This window comes from Hyla sarda, chromosome 7 (assembly GCF_029499605.1).
Source record: "Hyla sarda isolate aHylSar1 chromosome 7, aHylSar1.hap1, whole genome shotgun sequence".
Lineage (NCBI taxonomy): Eukaryota > Metazoa > Chordata > Amphibia > Anura > Hylidae > Hyla > Hyla sarda.
Genome location: NC_079195.1, coordinates 93,029,908 through 93,050,483, shown reverse-complemented (window position 1 = coordinate 93,050,483; position 20,576 = coordinate 93,029,908). Strand labels below are relative to the sequence as shown.

At 38.9% G+C, this 20,576-nt stretch overlaps 1 protein-coding gene across 4 annotated transcripts in view; it reads left to right on the top strand.

Annotated features, from left to right (window-relative positions):
• PRKG1 (protein kinase cGMP-dependent 1) overlaps window positions 1–13,093 on the top strand; it is a 1,084,726-nt gene extending 1,071,633 nt beyond the window's left edge. For all 4 annotated transcript variants that reach the window (XM_056530020.1, XM_056530021.1, XM_056530018.1 and 1 more), the window contains 4 exons: window positions 2,551–2,673; window positions 5,615–5,677; window positions 9,395–9,461; window positions 11,410–13,093. In XM_056530020.1, the coding sequence (XP_056385995.1) occupies window positions 2,551–2,673; window positions 5,615–5,677; window positions 9,395–9,461; window positions 11,410–11,508 (352 nt within the window). In that variant the 3' untranslated portion in view covers window positions 11,509–13,093. The remainder of the gene's footprint in view (window positions 1–2,550; window positions 2,674–5,614; window positions 5,678–9,394; window positions 9,462–11,409) is intronic.
• Window positions 13,094–20,576: the final 7,483 nt, after the last annotated feature.

Sequence of the window (20,576 nt, the reverse complement as noted above, 5' to 3'; positions counted from 1 at the left end):
ATGTCCGGCATTAGACACGGGTCTAGCAGCAGAGACCACCCAGCTATAACGCGGGTTCAGCCCGTGAGGCTGCATCATAGCAGGGAAGCGGGCGCAGGTTAGCAGGTTAATATATTGTTCCTTATGTAATTATAAGACACTTTGCTATTTATTTGCTGTTAAAATTTTCAACCTTTATATGTTTTTAATATGATTTAAAAAATGTCCACTAGGTGGCTCTGTTCTGTTCCCTGCCGCAATTTCTCCTGCCGAGAGCTCACACAATGTGAGCAAGGGAAAAGGTATTATACGGAGCTTTTTAAGGCTCAGAATTTTTTTTTTTTAAGGGCAGGAGGGGTGTTAGGAGTAGTAAAGGAGTATAATATGAGTTAGTTTAGAAAATATGGTTGGATGACAGGTACTTTTTAAACTTGGCAGAAGTGCATCAGTTTCACAGACACAGAGGTTTGTTTTACCTCTATCCTCAACACTATGGTGTTTCATGAAGCTTCTTATAGCCTCAGTCTGTCATAAAGCACAACAACCTTTGCAGAAAACAGCACCAAGCAGATACCACCTGCATCCCCCTGGGCAACACTTCACCTCCGATAGAGATATAATTGGCCAGGACAGTCAGAGCTTGGGAGAAACTTCCTAGCGCCATAAACTCTTCTGCCTGAGAAGGGACAGAAGTTTACACCAACTACAATAACTTATCAAAATGTTTTGGAACTTTAGTACCATAATGCTTTATGACAATGTTAAACCATAAATGTACATGATCTCAATACTAAATTGCGATATTACTGATCACCAAGTTTGACGCTTGTTTACTGTTGCAAGTCAGCTCATCTTAATGGGTCCTTACCCCTCCCCATTGACAATACCTCAATATTTAACCACGCTGAATGTTCATGTGTATGGAATGTCGGGAGAGATAACTGTTCGAAGAACAGATGTTCAGCCAACAGTTATTTAAAGTGTACGGCTACCTTTACACTATCATGATATCTATTCCTGCACTTTATAAGGGTTGTTCACAATGGATTGAATATAGATGGAATAGAGATGGTCCTTTAATCAGCTAAAAAAATTAGGCTTTTTTTCTGAAATACCCACTTAATCCACAGATCACAGGAACAGGTCCCGCGCTGATAAGCCACCCGCCAAGTGTCCCTCTCCCCCCCCCCCTCCAAAAAATAATAAAATAAAAAATGTTTTGGAGTGAGCATTTTCAGTTTTTGCACTTTTGTTTTTTGCACTTTCGTTGGGGGCTTACATTTCTACACAGTACATTTTTTCGGTAAAAATTACACATTTTCTTTATTCTGTAGGTCCATACGATTAAAATGATACCCTACTTATATAGGTTTGATTTTGTCGTACTTCTGAAAAAAATTAGGAACATGCAGGAAAATGTATACATTTAAAATTGTCATCTTCTAACCCCTATAACTTTTTACATTTTTTGTGTATGGAGTGGTATGAGGGCTAATTTTTTTGTGCCGAGATCTGAAGTTTTTATTGGTACCATTTTTGTTTTGATCTGACTTTTTGATTGCTTTTTATTCATTTTTTATGGTATAAAAAATTGACCGCCATTGACCGTGCGGTTTAACTAACTATTTATTTTTATAGTTCGGACATTTCCGCACGCGGTGATACCATTTATGTTTATTTTTATTTTTATTTACAGTGTTTGTTTTTTTTTAAATGGGAAAAGGGGGGTGATTCAGACTTTTATTAGGGAAGGGGTTAAATGATCTTTATTAACTTTTTTTTAAAACTTTTTTTATGAAGTGTTATAGCCCCCATAACAGTTACAGTGATCATTGTTATCCCATAGGATAACATTGATCAGTGATTCTGCCGCTTCACTGCTCCTGCCTGGATCTCAGGCAAAGAGCAGTCATTGGGAGATCGGACGTGCAGGAGGCAGGTAAGGGACCCTCCTGATGCGTCCTAACTGATCGGGACATCGCGGTTTCACCGCGATAGTCCCGATCAGCCCGACTGAGCTTCCGTTGGTGCATTTTTACAACTTTAGACGCGACGATCAACTTTGAATGCCGCGTCTAAAGGGTTTATAGCGCGCGGCACCACGATCGGTGATGAGGGCTATTAGCCACGGGCGGGCTCGACCCGCTATAACGAAATAATAGAAATGGAGCACACTCATTGCGTACATGTACACCCTTGGTACTTAAGGTGTTAAAGTCCATATTGTCCACAGAAGCATAGATAACCATAAGCCCATAGCAACCAATCAGATCACTTATTTCATTCTTAAAGAGGCCTGTGAAAAATAAAAGAAGCAATCTGATTGGTTGCTATGGGCAAGTGGTCAACTTCTCCTCTGCACAGGTTTTAATAAATCTCCCTCAATGTAAATCACTCAATATTCCTCTTGTCCTGTATAAATAATATGCTTAAATAAATTTTATTCCAGCAAATGGAGAGATACAATTTCCATTAACATTCTAACAAGAAACATAATTGGCTTCTTCAAAGCAATAAAAGTAATGAGATTTCCATTTACATTAATTGTATCATGTTCTTATTTTCCTCCAGCCCCCCATTCTCAGGTCCAGACCCTATGAAGACTTATAACATCATTCTGAGAGGAATCGACATGATTGAATTTCCAAAGAAGATTACCAAAAATGCTGCTAATCTAATAAAAAAACTATGCAGGTGAGAACGAAAGTGCCTATTACAGCAAGGGAAGGGAGATGTGAAGGCAAATTGCCTGTAAAACTCTAGAATAGTTTGTTTTTTGTTTATAGGATACGCCATTTGCATTTTACTAGCTTTCGTTATCTGAGAAACAGAGGCAGACACAAACAACTGAGGGCCTCTCTGCAAAAACAGCACTTGGGCCTCCTTTCCCCAGGACACAATGCTCTGTTATCTCTCTGGAAAATGGCTGGATAGTCTTAAAGGGGTACTCCACTGGCCAGCGTTCGGCACATTTAGTTCCGAATGCTGTGTGTGCTGCGGGGGTCGGCCACGCCCCCTTGTGATGTCAGACCATGCCCCTCAATGCAAGCCTATGGGAGGGGGCATGGTCGTGGCCACACCCCCTCCCATAGACATATATTGAGGGGTGTGGCCTGACATCACAAGGGAGCATGGCCTACCACCTCAGCGCACGCACAGCATTTGGAACTAAATGTTCCGAACACTGGCTAGTTGAGTAACCCTTTAATGTCAGCTGCAGAGATCTCTGATGTGGCAGTGAAGGCAAGAGATAAGTTATAATATCCCTGATGGGCTTTGGCTGTAAAGGGACTAATAATAACATTTCTGGTGATCTAGGGTAGGGTAGCAAAGTACTTATCTCCCAGTGAAGTTGTTAACCATCTGTATAGAAGACTGTGTGTGGGATGTTTTATCAGGATACATTTTTGAAACCCTATAGCCTGGTGCTAAAGCGAGAGAGCTACTGAAACTATAGATTTGCCAGAAGTCCCATGCAAGCCTATAGGACTTCTGGAAAATCTGTAGGCTCCATAGCCCGCTCACTTTACAAGCCTGCAGTTTTAAAAATGTATCCTGCCAACACATGATCATTGGAGTTATGCCTTAAGGTCCTGCTAGATTGGCTAAGCAGGCCGAGATGATGAGCACCAATCTCTGTGATTGGCACTCGTTCATTGAGCCTTCACATGTTCATCTGGCCCTTTAAATTTATCATGGTCAGCTACATATTCCCTATTTAAACAAGCTATTGTGCAGATGACAACATTTTATTGGCACCACAAAAGACACAACCAGCATATGATAAGATGTATGATTGTGGGGGTTCCAGCGGCGTGACCCCTGCAATCATACATCTTATCGTATGCTGGTCGTGTCTTTTGTGTTTTCCCTTCTGTGCCGGGTGCTGCCTCCGAGACGTGACATCACGGCCACGCCCACTTGTGGCATCATGCCACGCCCCCTCCATTCATGATGTCACATTTCGGTCTGGGAGGCAGCGCCTGGGGGGCTGCACCGAGAACGCGGGAGTCCCAGCGGCGCGACCCCTGCAGTTATACATCTTATCCCCTATCCCTTGGATTGGAGATAAGATGTATAAAGCCGGAATACCCCTTTAAATACATAAAGCTATTCAGCACAATAAAGGAGGAGAGTATATTTAAAAGAAGAAAAACTATCACTAGAGGACATAGTTTTATATAAGAGGTGCAAAGGTTTCTGCAATAAATTCAGGAAGTATTACTTTACTGAGAGAGTAGTGGATGCATGGAATAGTCTTCCTGCAGAAGCGGTTGCTGCAAATACAGTGAAGGAGTTTAAGTATGCATGGGATAGGAATAAGGCTATCCTTCATATAAGATAGAGATAGGTATAAGGCTATCATTCATATAAGATAGAGATAGGTATAAGGCTATCCTTCATATAAGATAGAGATAGGTATAAGGGTATCCTTCATATAAGATAGAGATAGGAATCAGGCTATCCTTCACATAAGATAGAGATAGGTATAAGACTATCCTTCATATAAGATAGAGATAGGTATAAGGCTATCCTTCATATAAGATAGAGATAGGAATAAGGCTATCTTTCATATAAGATAGAGAAAGGAATAAGGCTATCCTTCATATAAGATAGAGATAGGAATAAGGCTATCCTTCATATAAGATAGAGATAGGTATAAGGCTAGCCTTCATATAAGATAGAGATAGGTATAAGGCTAGCCTTCTTATATGATAGAGATAGGTATAAGGCTAGCCTTCATATAAGATAGAGATAGGTATAAGGCTAGCCTTCATATAAGATAAAGATAGGTATAAGGCTAGCCTTCATATAAGATAGAGATAGGTATAAGGCTATTCTTCATATAAGATAGAGATAGGTATAAGGCTACCCTTCATATAAGATAGAGATAGGAATAAGGATATCCTTCATATAAGATAGAGATAGGAATAAGGATATCCTTCATATAAGATAGAGATAGGAATAAGGCTATACTTTATATAAGATATGGATAGATATAAGGCTATCCTTCCTATAAGATAGAGATAGGTATAAGGCTATCCTTCATATAAGATAGGGCCAGGGACTGTTCATAATATTCAGGATATTGGGCAGACTAGATGGGCAGCATGGTCTTTATTTGGCATAATGGTTACACATTCTATGTTTCTATGGTATGTCCACATTCTTGCTGTAGGTTTCCTGTATACAGATCTGCTCTGGAAAAAGTGCAGTATATCCGTACTTTTTGAGCTATTTGCTTGTTGCCTTTTGAAATGATCTATAGGGTATCTTCTGCACAGGCTTTTGAGCGCATTTTAATATATGGCTTATCAGCCAGTATAGGTGTTGATTTTATAGCTTTAACTACTAGACATTATATAGTGCTGAATATGTTATGTTTTAGCATTGGAAACATGTGAAACCATGAATTTATTTTGCATTCACACATAAGGCAATTCTTGCATTACTAGGTTTCCTAGAAAGAGTTTGTTTCCACTTTCATCACGGAAGTATACTGCCCTCTTCTGGTTCTTAGATGTTACTGCTAGCATAAAATACGGCAAGAGCAACATTGGCTTATTGTAAGTACAATGTCACTCATGTACTTCCATTAATTGAAGTTTTTCTTTTACTTTCTTTTCTCTACTAGGGACAATCCGTCAGAAAGGTTAGGAAACTTGAAAAATGGTGTAAAAGATATACAAAAGCACAAGTAAGTGACCGATAAGAATTATTGCTCAGTTATTCATAATGTTAAATAGTAAATATTTTGGATTTAAGATGATATTGTGTATTAAAGAACAATGCTAGTCTTTTACCATATGGCAGATATTGCTGTTCCTATAAGAAAGTTGTCTTAGCATTTCTATGGATATATAGAATAAGAGGGCAGTAGATAGTGTTCACACCCCTTAGGCACTACGCAGAAATGTATTTTACTGGAAATGTCACATATCCCAACCATATTGCCATTGATTTGAATGGGTTTGCTCTGTCAGAGAAATCTGGGAGTAGTATCAAAGGTTTTTTTTTCTGTGTAATATAACTCTTACTTCTGGAAGATGTGGCTTCAATTGGATTAACCCCTTTAGGGTTTTCTTGACTCCTAATTGACCCATGACTCCCAATTGACCCTTGTTATTTGCATTTTTAAAGTAATTTATTATAAAGTTGATAGATGAAGGCCACAACATGGGACAAGATCATAGCATTTCTTTCTGTGGAGCAGTCGTGTACTGTATATGTACTCAAGGGAGCTGAGAAAATGTTATTTTAATATCTATGCCAAGAATGACTTGCCTAAACATCATGATGTTGGGAAAATAATTCTTATCAATGATTGTTATCTGCAAGAGCTATGGAAAGTGATGTCATGGCAGGGCTGCTTTGGCCTTTTCTACAAAAAAATAAATACAACAGTATATTCCCACGGTACTGTTGGTTACACTGTTACCTGTCTGCTGTGGTCATCATATACTGTGGACCAGTGGTCTCTGAACTGCGGACCTCCAGATGTTGCAAATCTAAAACCCCCAGTATGCCCTGGCAGCCGTTGGCTGTCCAAGCGTGCTGGGAGTTGTAGTTTTGCAACATCTTGAGGTCCGCAGTTCTGAGGCCACTGCTGTTGATCAGATATATGATAGGCCATCATAATTGGATCAGTGGGGGCCTGACTTCTGGCACCTGTCATCTGAAGAAGAAGGGACACTTAATGGGGTGCAAATGTTTTAAGATCAACGGTTGCCATAAAGTACAGATTTGTAAATAACTTCTATTTAAAATTCTTAATCCTTCCAGTACTTATCAGCTGCTGTATACTACAGAGGAAGTTGTGTAGTTCTTTTCTGTCTGACCACAGTGCTCTCTGCTGACACCTCTGCCAATGTCAGGAACTGTCCATAGTAGAAGCAAATCCCCACAGAAAACATCTCCTGCTCTGGACAGTTCCTGAAATGATCAGAGGTGGCAGCAGAGAGCATTGTGGTCAGACTTGAAAGAACTACACAACTTTCTCTGGAGCATACAGCAGCTGATAAGTACTGGAAGGGTTAAGATTTTTCAAATAAAGTAATTTACAAACCTGTTTAGCTTTCTGGCACCAGTTGATTTAAAAACGTTTTTATTCCACCGGAGTGCCCCTTAAATGCTCTAGGGCCCAAGTGCAAAATCTGCATCAGGGCCCTAACTGCCATATTCCCCTTTACAATACTGATGTATTCTTATGTGGAATAAGTATAGGCTAATAGTATTAAAGTCCTGGAAACCCTCCTTAAAGGGGTACTCTGCCCCTAGACATCTTATCCCCTATCCAACGGCGGGACCCCGCGATCTCTGTGCAGCACCCAGCGTTCAATTAGAGTGATGGTGTGGGGGGGAGGGGGTCATGACATCACAGCCACGCCCCCTCAATACAAGTCTATGGGATGGGGCATGACAACATGAGGGGTGTGGCCGTGACATCACGATCTCCACCGCCCGCTCCCAGCATTCAGAACAAAATGTTCTGAATGCTGGGGCAGTGGAGTACCCCTTTAAAACTTTTTGTTGCAGATCTTTCCACTGAAACAGTCTCCAATTGTGGTTAATATACTTAAATGGGTTGTCTCTTTAGGCCAACCTTAGTCTTTATGGCTTTTTAGAGCACATAGACATAAATGGGGATATCCACTGCTGAGGACTGGCCTCTACTAGCCAAAGCAGAAAGCTAAAAACAGTCTATCACTCTGGCTCACTTGGGCCATCCATGAGCTATAATGGTGACGAGCCTACAATACTGATATGCAGAGGCGTAACTTGTAGCTTCTGGGCCCCGATGCAAAATCTGCTACAGGGCCCCATGTGCCAATTATAATACTGGTCTCTTATAGGGCAGATGTGCTTTGGGACCCCCTTAGGCCCCGTGGTCCCGATGCAACTGCTACCTTTGCACCTCCTATAGCTACACCCCCGCTGATATAGCTTATGGCAGCCTATAAGGGTCTACATTACAAGCTTGGATAATGTAAAATCTCCATGTAGGATGTTATGAGAAAGTTCCTATTTGGAGAAACATTTAGGATCATATTGGAAAGTTTAAGTTATGCTTTTTCTGGATATATTTTTCTAAAGTTATCTAGTCACTACATATTCGTGGGCTATTTTCAAGATACTGTAGATCATTTATATGAGATGGGGTGTCAACACATAGCACTCTTAGCAACTACATGGTTATTGGAGCAGATAGCTACAAATATAGTGTAATCTATCTTGAGGTCTGTACCATATTTTGCAAATTTTGAAGTTTTTTAAACAGATTTGTGAATTACTTCTATTAAAAATTTTCAATCATTCCAGTACTTATTAGTGGCTGTATACTACAGAGGAAGTTCTTTTCTTTTTGGATTTATTTTCTGTCATGACCACAGTGCTCTCTGCTGACACCTCTGTCCATTTTAGGAACTGTCCAGAGCAGCATATGTTTGCTAAGGGAATTTTCTCATGTTCTGGACAGTTCCTGACATGGACAGAGGTGTCAGCAGAGAGCACTGGGGTTGTGACAGAAAATAAATCCAAAAAAGAAAAGAACTTCCTCTGTAGTATGCAGCCGCTAATAAGTACTGGAAGGATTAAGATTTTTTAATAGAAGTAATTTACAAATCTGTTTAACTTTCTGGCATCAGTTGATTAAAAAACAAATTCCACTGGAGTACCCCTTTAAGTTACTGCAGCTCAACTTCCTTTCACATTAAAGGGGTACTCCAGGGAAAAACTGGTGCCAGAAAGTTAAACAGATTTATAAATTACTTCTAATAAAAATACTTAATCCTTCCTGTACTTATTAGCTGCTGAATACTACAGTGGAAATTATTTTCCGTTTGAAACACAGAGCTGTCTGCTGACATCATGAGCACAGTACTCTCTGCTGACATCTCTGTACGTTTTAGGAACTGTCCAGCGTAAAAGGAAATCCCCAAAGAAAACATATGCTGTTCTGGACAGTTCCTAAAATGGACAGAGATGTCAGCAGAGAGCACTGTGCTCATGATGTCAGCAGACAGCTCTGTGTTTCAAAAAGAAAAGAATTTCCGCTGTAGTATTCAGCAGCTAATAAGTACAGGAAGGATTAAGATTTTTTAATAGAAGTAATTTACAAATCTGTTTAACTTTCTGGTACCAGTTGATTTAAAAAAAAAAGTTTTTCACCGGAGTACCCCTTTAATAAGAGCTGAGCTGCAGTACCCCAGTACGACCACTACACAGAGAATGGAGCTGTGTGTGGCTTTGGCAAAGAGATGATAAGCAGGGGTGCACGGTGTTAGCGCTCTACTGAAAATCTATATTTTGTGAAAAGAAAATCAATGTAACTTTCTTATAGATCAGGTAACTAATAAATAAATCCTTGCATGCTCCTTCTTCTTCTTCTTAATATGTGCTTCATTGTTTCTTTCAGATGGTTTGAAGGCTTTAATTGGGAAGGTTTAAGAAAAGGTACCCTCACTCCTCCTATAATCCCAAGTGTAAGTATCTGACCTGAAAGTCCCAGATGCACCCAGTTCATCCAGTCTAATGGTAAACATCTGTAGGCTTCACCAAATTGTCACTTTTAGCATAAAAGACAAGTTATGAATGATATTACAGAGAAACTTACATAGCACATAATGACTTTTAGTCAATGCCTGGTGAGCACACAATGAGTAGGACATCCGCAAATGGAGATCTAAAGGCTCTGTGTTTACTTTGGTTCTCAATCGAAACAAAGCACGTAAAAGTCAAAGCAGGGCCGGCATTGTATACAATCTCTTAAACAAGTAGGAGAATATAGGGGGTTCTATTGGTGATGTACTGTGTTTACTATTTTAAGTAGAAAACAGTGATTCTACTTTAATTCACCTGATAGTTCAACTACAGCTATGGAAATAATAAAGGAAATAATTACAGTATTACAATAGAATAGAATATAGTACAATACTGTTAACATCCCATCAAGTTAGTAACATCCAGCAATTGGACCTGGACTCAGGGTAAAGTAATAAGGTAGGTTACATTCACAGTTAAAACTAGTAGGCAGGCTTCAAACAGGCCAAAGATTAAATTTGTTGCCTTAGGCCTTAAAGGGGTACTCCAGGGAACTGAACTTTTAAGATACTTATCCTCTAATCATAGGATAGGGATTAGTTTCTGATCACAGGGGGTCCATCTGCTGGGACCACCCAAGATCTCCTCTATGGGGCCCAGCTACTTTTCTGTCCTCGGCACACTCCATCCCCATGCTTAGCCTGCTCAGCCAATCCCCGACTTAGGCAGGACATTGATGAGGCTGGTGATTGGCTGAGAGAGTTGTCAATTACTTTAATTCAGGAAGGTGGGGACTTGAACATGCTGGGGACAAATAAATATTCAGACCCCCATGCAAGAGATCTCGGGGGGGGCATAGCGGTCCATATAGAAAAAAAAGAGCGCCAGAGTGACATAGATTTTCTCTTGAAATCAATAAGAAGGCAGGTTTTACATGGTTTTGTCATGGAATATGCTCTGAAATCCACATGAAAATGTTGCAAAAAATCTTTAGCTATTACAATGTTATTTTTGTGCATTATTATTTGTGCATTATTATGAGCTAAGTATTAAAAAAAAGCTTTATTCTAAGGGCTTGTATACATAGGTTTATATGACATATACATATCTTATGCATCTGTATTACAGTTTTGTGCATGAGTCCTAAATAAAGGAATTGTCTAAAGGGGTTTTTCAACATTTAAGGGGTACTCCGCCCCTACAAATATTTTCCCCAGTCTGATCACGGGGTTTGGGGCTGCCACACCCCCTCCCAAAACATAAATGGAGGGTGTGTGGTATGATATTATGAGGGGGCGTGACATAGGGGATATAAGATGTCTAGGGGTGAAGTACCTCTTTAAATCATATTTTAAACTATCTAATAAAACAACATGTATAGTAAGTAAAGTTATTTTACTACCTTACTGTTGTCTTTCCTGCTTTTCTTCTGCTCCTGATGCAATCTGCCTTTTAAGTTCTCGCCAATGCTCCACATCCTGTCTAGTGTAGATCCTGTGATAGTCTTCCTGTTCCTCCTGTGAATTTAGTCAACGTTGTCAGCCTCCCACTACACCCCCTGGACTATAACCCAGTCCACTACATCCTATGGAGCCTACACTACATCCTATGGAGCCTTCAACTATATGGAAGGGAAATAGAGTTAGTTGAAATCCCAGCTAGATTGTAAAGAAGGAACAGGAAGTCAATTACAGTACAGTACCCTAGACAGGAAGTGGGGCAACAGTTTATATCAGAAGCAGAAGCAAAGCATAAAAGACCATAGAAAGGTAATAAAATAACTTTATTTACTTACCTATGTTTATTTATTAGACAGGTGAAACCCCTTTAGGCTTGTTCGAAGTCTGTATTACTTTACCTGATTTTACATTTTCTTGTCTCCTTTTGCAGGTCTCATCCCCAACAGATACAAGCAATTTTGACAGTTTTCCAGAAGACAATGATGATCCTCCACCTGATGACAACTCAGGATGGGACATAGACTTTTAATGCATTTTTCTTACCTGCTTCTGCCTTGCTGAAGACAGCTTTCCTGAAATATGGCTGCCAAGAGAACAAAAGAAAGAACTGGGGAAGATTAATGCTCGGGGTCACCATGATGCCTTGATTGATGCTGCTATAGTAACTACAGTGGCATTAGGACTTCTTGCTTAGTTCATAATAACCCTCTTTAACATATTATTTTTTTGTTTTGACTTTTAATATAGCAGTTGACATGGTGGTCCTGAAGCAAAGCCTCATTTAAAGATATATGCTTTCAAATATTGCAGAGTTCACAATTTACCTTTCAGACAATATAGTGTAAAATGTATTAAAACTGTACATATTTTATAGTTAATTCTATCCACAGGAAGGAATAATTTATTTCGGTACAGTTGTCCACGTCAGGCAGTGATGCCTGAGTCTTTACAGGAGCGATGTGCAGTATGGGCCCTGTTTTTGCTGTTACACTACGCTCTCACCATGATCTGGCTGGCTGGGATTGATGGGATTGGTAGGTTGGCAGCAATTCTGGGGTCGAATGTGCAGGTTTCTCTTCTAAAGTGCATAACTAATGGATTACTGCAGGTCAGAGTAGATGAGTGTGGAAAATATTTATTAATGTTTTACTCCAGCTGTGTCCTGCTGAAAAAAAGATGCTCTCCTTCCTTTAATGTGATAGAATGTTCCCATGAAAATAAGCGGTACCCAGTGCAAAGGCTGAACTAATAATATAAGAGTATGAAGCTTATTAGTGAAGTAGGCCCTGGTTGCCCTGTAGTATTTAACGTTAGGGGTTGGGGTACCTTGCGGCTTCACTTCATACATAAGTTTGTCCCAGCATAACTAGAAGGGGATCATGTAATGATCATTGATAGTATAGCAAGACCATGATGGGAGGATACCCAGAAGTACAGCATTGCATCTGAGTATTTATATCCCCCTGTAACTTAGCGAGAGCTCCTGACATCTTTAAGGCATCATCAGTTTCTAGTTTATAATAGGCTCTATTCCTATCAATATTGGTTCAGCTATACAAAGTGTATGTAAGAAGTAGATATAATAATCTGGATGGTACAATGTTTCCCCAGTTAAGTGCTGAATTGGACGTTTATTTTTCATACCCATTGTGAGGACCACAATCATTTGGTCATTTTATGTTCATGTCAATCCAATTCTTGAAGCTGTGTTTTTTTTTTTCTTTGCTTTGTTTTTTTTGTTTTTTTTTTACTTGTGTTCATGACCAGACTGAATGTTGACCTCTCTTTTGTTAGATTTTTAACAATTCTATTAATAAAAAGCACAACTGTTGCATATGCTGTTGAAAATAATCATGAAAGGTATCGTATTCATTCATCCATTCTCATTTACTACATTGAATGTATTTATTATAGAAGTTCTGGGTTCTCTTTTGGAAATGGACTATGATGAATGATGTTAGGAAGGTTTACACATTCCTGGGATACAATAAAGTTTAACTGTTATTTCAGGTGACTTTTTAGGATAAGCAGCCCTGTGTGGGTAGAAGAGGAGTAGCACTTTTTCCGGCCATTAAAAGAGTACTCTAGTGCAGAGTATTCCTGCTCCGTCCTGCCGGGCTGCAAAATAAATGAAAATGAACCATCACTCACCTCCCTGGGTTCCCGCGAAGCGCGACTACAGCTGATCTGTCCTCCAGTCCATCTCCTTCATACTTCCGGGTGTAACGAAGCGTCACATGGCGCTCAGCCTATCGCCGGCAGCCGCGATGTTCTGCCTCGGCCGGCAATAGGCTGAGCGCCATGTACGCTTCATTACACCTGGAAGTATGAAGGAGATAGACCGGAGGACCAATCAGCTGTAGTGGTTCTCCGCGGGAACCCAGGGAGTTGAGTGATGGTTTATTTTCATTTATTTTGCATCCCGGGCAGGACGGAGCCGGAATACTCTGCACTAGAGTACTATACGGCATTTTTTTTTTCTCATTATTTTATCCCTCTGTATATGTCAGCCTTCCTTTAGCTTGACTTCAGAGTGGATGGAGACTAATCTCCATGATGGCTCCTATACACTAAATATATACAGAAAACAGCAGATCCCGCTTCTCTACTTTTCTGTAGCAAAGCTTTAGAAGTAGCAGCAGCATGGAGGACATTTGAAAGCAGTATTTTTTAGCCATCTAAGATGTGAATATAGATCTGGGATGAATAAGCCTACATAGTCTATGTGCTCATATCCTCCTTCCTGTTCCTACTACTCCTTTCTGTAAACTTCTATGAGCAATGTAACCTGATCCTGCCATGAAACAGAAAGCAGTCTTCACTCTGCAAATTAGGCTGGGTTCACACTACGATTTGTAACTACGGTTCCCGTATACGGCTGGGAGGAGGGTGGCGGGGCTTAATCGTGGTGCCCGCACTCAGCCGTATAGGGGAACCGTATTTAATGCATGTCTATGAGCCGACCAAAGTAAACCGCAGCCTCCGGTCGGCTGCTTTTTCGTCCGTATGTGGTTTCCTGACCGCAGGCAAAAACGTGGTCGACCGCGTTTTTGCCTACGGTCGGGAAACCGCATACGGCCAAAAAAGCAGCCGTCCGGAGACTGCGGTTCACTCCGGTCGGCTCATAGACATGCATTAAATATGGTTCCCCTATATGGCTGAGTGTGGGCGCCGTGATTAAGCCCCGCCCCCCTCCTCCCAGGCGTATACGGGAACTGTAGTTACAAATCGTAGTGTGAACCCAGCCTTAGTGAGAACACATAAGAAGTTGGGGGTAAGCGAGAAGCCTGGTAAATTACATATATTACAGTGAATCTTAGATTCACTTGTTTTGTGCAAAGTTGTTTGAAATGACAGTTACACTTTAAGATCTATTATATACTAAATAATTAGAATTAACATGTATACACATATGTATCCTTCTTATTACTGTAGAAGTCCAAGTCTACTTAGTGGTTGCTGAGCACAGTAGGTGTTATCTACTGTGTAGAATGCCAAATATAAGAGAAACACGTAAAGTGAAGGGATCCTATAATTACATTTAGGTTCTAAGACATAGACATTTTACATCTAGTCAATATTTGTAACAGATCTGGAGTGATTTTAAAACTTGTCCACCATCATGCACGCAGTCTTTGCAGGTACCTCCACACCATCATATGGAATATAGTGACTATAATTTATATATAGATAAGACTAAGAACAGACCCAACAGGGCCAACCCTTCAATTCTTTGGTCAAGGATTTTTGTGGGTGGGCAGTACATATGCCCATAAAAGTGTAGACCATCTCATATCGCAAACTAAGCTTTAATCTAAGAAATGAGAATCACATAAAGTGATATATATATTGAAATGATAGTAAAACATGACACAACAAAACAGCTTCTAATACTAAAACATTTACAGAATGTTCTTAAATCATATATAGGAACACAATGGGCAGCAGATAGGAAGCAGTATAGTATATTAGTAGAAGTCTCTATTTAATGTGACCTATTGTAGATCACAATCACAAGCAAATTCTTTAAAAAACAAACAAACAATTATTATAGCAGAGAATCAAAAAACAGTGAGAGTTTCTAGATACTAAAATGTAAAAAAAAACACCTATTTCAGAGAATATCAGTCTATTTTCTTTGGTGAGGGCTAAAGATGGGTTTCTCCTAAATGATCAGATAAGCACTTTTTACTTTATCTAGGTGCTATGTATATAATTGATTTCATACTGTATACAACTTCTTAAATGTAGGAACAATGATAATAATTACTGCTATATTGATGAAAATGTCTAATATAAAATTGGCTGAGGCAATACCAATTGATTTCCAACCAATGCCCTACAATATAACTGTATCACCTAAATAACAGTATATTAGGGCAATGTATTACTTCCTTATCTATTGGATAGTAATGAGTACAATCTAATATCGGACACTTCAGTTTTGCTCTTGGCATTCCAAAGTATTATGTAACCCAACTGAGTTTATATGTAGCAATAAGCCAAGATGATCTGAAGGCATGTTATCCTATATAAGAAGTAAAATGATAGTCCTTCTCTGTCTAAATGTATTTGTGTCCAATGTAAATATAAGACTAAAGTCTTGGGAAAACTACTGTTCTGCTGTGAAACACCATAAGAAAATGACCAGAAAAAGAACCTAGTTAACCACATGGCATATACTGTATATAGTCTGTCACTACCTCTGTTTAAGAGGATAGTACTGTTTTGGTTACTGGGTTAAAGGTGCTGGGAAGAGTGGAAACCCTGACTCTAAAGAGTCCTAGGGGCAGTTTATTTTACCGAAGCACCAAACCCTTTAAATCTTCCCACTGTATATCGTCCAAAGACTGGAGCACCATTTTACTGTAGATTTTTTAATATTTGGAAAAAAAAAATGGAATAAAAAAAATGATTTAGTGTGCTTTTTGAGACAGCCTAAAGACTTAGGTTTGATGTTACGTTTCAGGACAAACAATGTCATGCAACTTGATCCATGTCACACAACAGGCTTCCTTTTTCTTCTGTAACACCTTCAAGGGGCAGAGGCAGTAATACATTCATGAGATCAATCTAGCTGTAGAGATTTCCATTTACACCACTTCCATCGTTCGTCCTCATTGTGAAATACTTAGTGGTCATTTCTAGGCATTTTTATAAAAGATTAATCCATAGCTCTCGGAATGTATAAGAACCCATTGTACGACTGTATAGACGGGGGAGGGAGTCTATTGGGTTGGCAATATAAAAAATAAATAAATCCATACATAACTCATTGATGACATATGAAATCACTTTTTTTATGTTGGGTTTGTCCTACAGCACCATTGTCTGATGTGTGATTTCCACCTACATTACGTGTCCCAAGCATGTCTGGATTGGAGTGTATTTGTGCTCATGACAATGCATTAGATGTTCTTGAACTTTACAGTAGAACCACAGGCAAATAGAGTATTTATGTGAATATAGATATTTTTTGTGTTTCGATTTGATAAAGTATGCATAGTAGTTATTTTTTAAGTAGTAACTCATTGGATTATTTCATCATTTTCTAATTTGTAACGTGCAGTGTTTTACTAGGTACAGGTGGACTTGAATTATTGTCAGTATTAGTGAACGACTGTACCCGGTCCTTTCATCCGTCCCATAGTCCTGAACCATAAAACCTGATGATTTTGGCATTGTTACAAGTGCCTTAAATTCATGGCATCTTCTAATAAGCGTTTGATGTTATGCTGCATGACTAAGACAAACACACCTCAAGACGTTGTCCTTTCTTAGCTTGCTCTGTTTTACAGTTCTTTCTGCTAACGATTTCTAAGCCTTTATTATTATTACTACATATTGATGAACTACCGAAATGATGACGTTGTTTTAATGATTTCTGTTCAATGTACTGGAGCTGTGTATCTGGGATGCAGCATCATTTCTGTGAAATGTATAAATGTATGTGCGGGTCTATTTAATATATGGCATACTATCAGTCTTTACACAGGTAGAACTGTTTTGCTAAGGTGCACATTACAAAAAAACAAAAAAAAAAAAGAATTATATGAGGTTACAATAAGTAGTTGCTCTAAAGTTTACCAAATTTTCTAGGCTCCAATGCTTTATTCCTAGCAAGGAGAAAGTCACTAGTAAATAAGCTTGTGAAGAGATGGCTCACTTATCTGAGCTATCCTACCAGCAGAGATGGCAAACTCCTGACAAAGTATGCAATATTCCTGCTGGAACTCTACTGATCAACTTATCCCTCTAGCTCATCAATTAATCACTTAACCATCAATGAAATGGCTAAAACATAGGAGCTATAACACATTATGTGGTGGAATAAGTTATGTTGACCTACAAAGCAAGGTCTGGGGTGTATAGCCATGTCTCTAGGTCTTCGTACACGAACATTGAGTGGTCACATGATTCAGATCATTATTGCGGCTGGCCATAAACATTAGATGAACATTAGATAAAGTTGACAATTTGTCAGATCTGCTGATGATCAGATGTTTATGGGGACCTCCCAACCGCCACTCTACCCAACTAACAGGAGATGTCAGAGAATGGATTGGATGGGGTCAGCATCTCCATTCCTTTTTTTCCAAGGAAAGGAAGCTGCAGCCAGAGGAGCCTAGAAGTGGCTTATTCCCATTTCTCCATTGTAGTAACCATGCATGCTCTACAGATCATTCATGTTTAGCGCTGTATATTGAAATAGCTGGCAGGCAAATGAGGGTTCAGCCATGAGTTAGCCAGCTTTCGTCTTCCTTATGCCTTCCTCATACAAAGAGCAATGGCTTATTCATATTTCCTACTGAAAGAAGGCAAATATTGCATTCAGTGCTTGACATGAGGATACCTCTGTTTTTTTTCCCCTAATAAACCCATTCTGTTTCTACACTAGTTCTAATCTATATAATCATGTCATCTTGTTCAATTGCTTTACCGTAACATAAAATGTGGTGTATCTGTTCAGATCCTATTAAAGATAGGTTATAAAGGTCGTGTAGGATTAGAAACAATGATTTGCCTTTTTTCCCCAGAAACAGCACCATGGGCTATTTCTGTCAATTGAAGCTTATCCTCAATTGAGCAAGAGAGGATGATTTGCCATTTCCAGACATACCCCATGGAAAGACGTGCATTTCTTTTATGTAAAAAACGTGATTCTGTTAATCCTGGATGATACCTTTAAAGAGACGCAGCATGTGGGCCAGTAGTTACGAATGTCCGTAAATTCTAACAGGAAAATTTCTAGCATTTTTCAGATATGTGACATTAACATAAAGGTGTCTGAAATTGTTACACAGTCATGTTTAAGTACTCATATTTAAGTAATATATTGTGGTTTATTCCCCATCTCCATTCTATTCCTTCTTAAAGGAAATGTGTAATTACTTTCATTCTGCTTGACCACAAGTCATCAGGGTGATCCCCAATGACATATCTGCACCCCTCTAACCTTCAATGATAGAGCTCTCCCTGCTTGGGTATAGGGAGATATCTACTGTATATACCAGGACCCCACGCCACAAATGGAAAATCAGTCTGGCTTTAAAGTAAATGCCTGCTCCACGAGGCGCAGGATACAATCAAGGAGACAAAGTAAAATCATAGGTAGTTTAATTCCCAAGATGCAACGCGTTTCACTGCAGGTTCGCAGCTTCATCAGGCATAACAAGAAGCATGTGAGTTGCTACTTTATAGGGAGAACATTAACCCTGTCAGTAAAGTGACGGGGCAAAAGTGAACATATATAATATATTTCATACAACATCATAGAAAGTGTACATACAATTTCATTACCTAAAAAAGGTGATGGTGATATACCATTATCAGAAAAACTTCAATAGTTTAACATGTGGATACATAAAATACAAACATATATAAATAAAATAAATAATGGGAAAAAAAAAGAAGAAACCGAAATATAAAAAAAAAATGTGTATACGTGTATAAAGTGCACTGATACGAGAGGATTGGCCAGAACCCCGGCCATAAAAATAGGGCAAGAACTGCGGGCAACATGTCGCATCAGTCACTAACCAAACTTACAGACATGTGCAGTGGTCTAATTCAGACCATGCAGTAAATAAAGACTTAATTATCCAAAATCGTGTAGCGCATAAACACATAAATGTACAGGCATCTAAAAATATAATTTAACTTGCCTAAAAAAGAGGAAAAAACTATATAAGAGAAATTATATATAATTATCAAACACTGAAGTGGGAGAACTGGCCGGAGACCCGGCATCAATAAAATTGAGCCAGAACTACGGACAATAAGTAGAATAGATAATTGTGGGAAACTAGCAGACATTTTCAATGGTCTAGTCCATAGTTCTGGCTCCATTTTATTGATGCCTGGTCTCCGGACAATTCTCCCACTTCAGTGTGTGATAATTATATATAATTTCTCTTATATATTTTTCCCTCTTTTTTAGGCGAGTTAAATTATATCTTTAGATGCCAGTACATTTATGTGTTTATGCGTTACACCATTTTGGATAATTAAGTCTTTTTTTACCGCATGGTCTGAATTAGACCACTGAACATTTCCGTTATTTTGGTTAGTGACTAATGCGACATGTTGCCCGCAGTTCTGGCCCTATTTTTATGGCCAGGGTTCTGGACAATCCTCTCGTATCAGTGCGCTATATACACATATGCACATGTTTTTATATATTTGCTTCTTCTTTTATGTTTTTTTTATTTTATTAAATTTATATATGTATGTATTTTATCTATCCACATGTTAAACTATTGACGTTTTCTGATAATGGTATATCACTATAATCTTTTTAAGGTAATTATATTGTATGTATACTTTCTATGATGTTATATATGGAATATATTATACAGTAGGGATCAAAAGTTTGGGCACCCCAGGTAAAAAATTGTATTAATGTGCATAAAGAAGCCAAAGAAAGATGGAACATTCTCCAAAAGGCATCAAATTACAGATTAGACATTCTTATAATATGTCAACAAAAGTTAGATTTTATTTCCATCATTTACACTTTCAAAATAACAGAAAACAAAAAAATGGCATCTGCAAAATTTTGGGCACCCTGCAGAATTTATAGCATTCACTGCCCCCTTTGCAAAGCTGAGACCTGCCAGTGTCATGGATTGTTCTCAATGATCATCTGGGAAGACCAGGTGATGTCAATCTCAAAGGTTTTAAATGCCCAGACTCATCTGACCTTGCCCAACAATCAGCACCATGGGTTCTTCTAAGCAGTTGTCTAGAAATCTGAAACTGAAAATAGTTTACAATTCACAAAGCCGGAGAAGGCCATAAGAAGATAGCAAAAGTTTTCAGATGTCAATATCCTCTGTTTGGAATATAATTAAGAAATGGCAATCATCGGGAACAGTGGAAGTTAAAGCAAGATCTGGAAGACCAAGAAAAATATCAGACAGAACAGCTCGCAGGATTGTAAGAAAAACAATTCAAACCCCACATTTGACTGCACAATCCCACCAGAAAGATCTGGCAGACACTGGAGTTGAAGTACACTATTCTACTATAAAGAGATACTTGTAAAAATATGGTCTTGATGGAAGAGTCATGAGAAGAAAACCTCTTCTACATTCT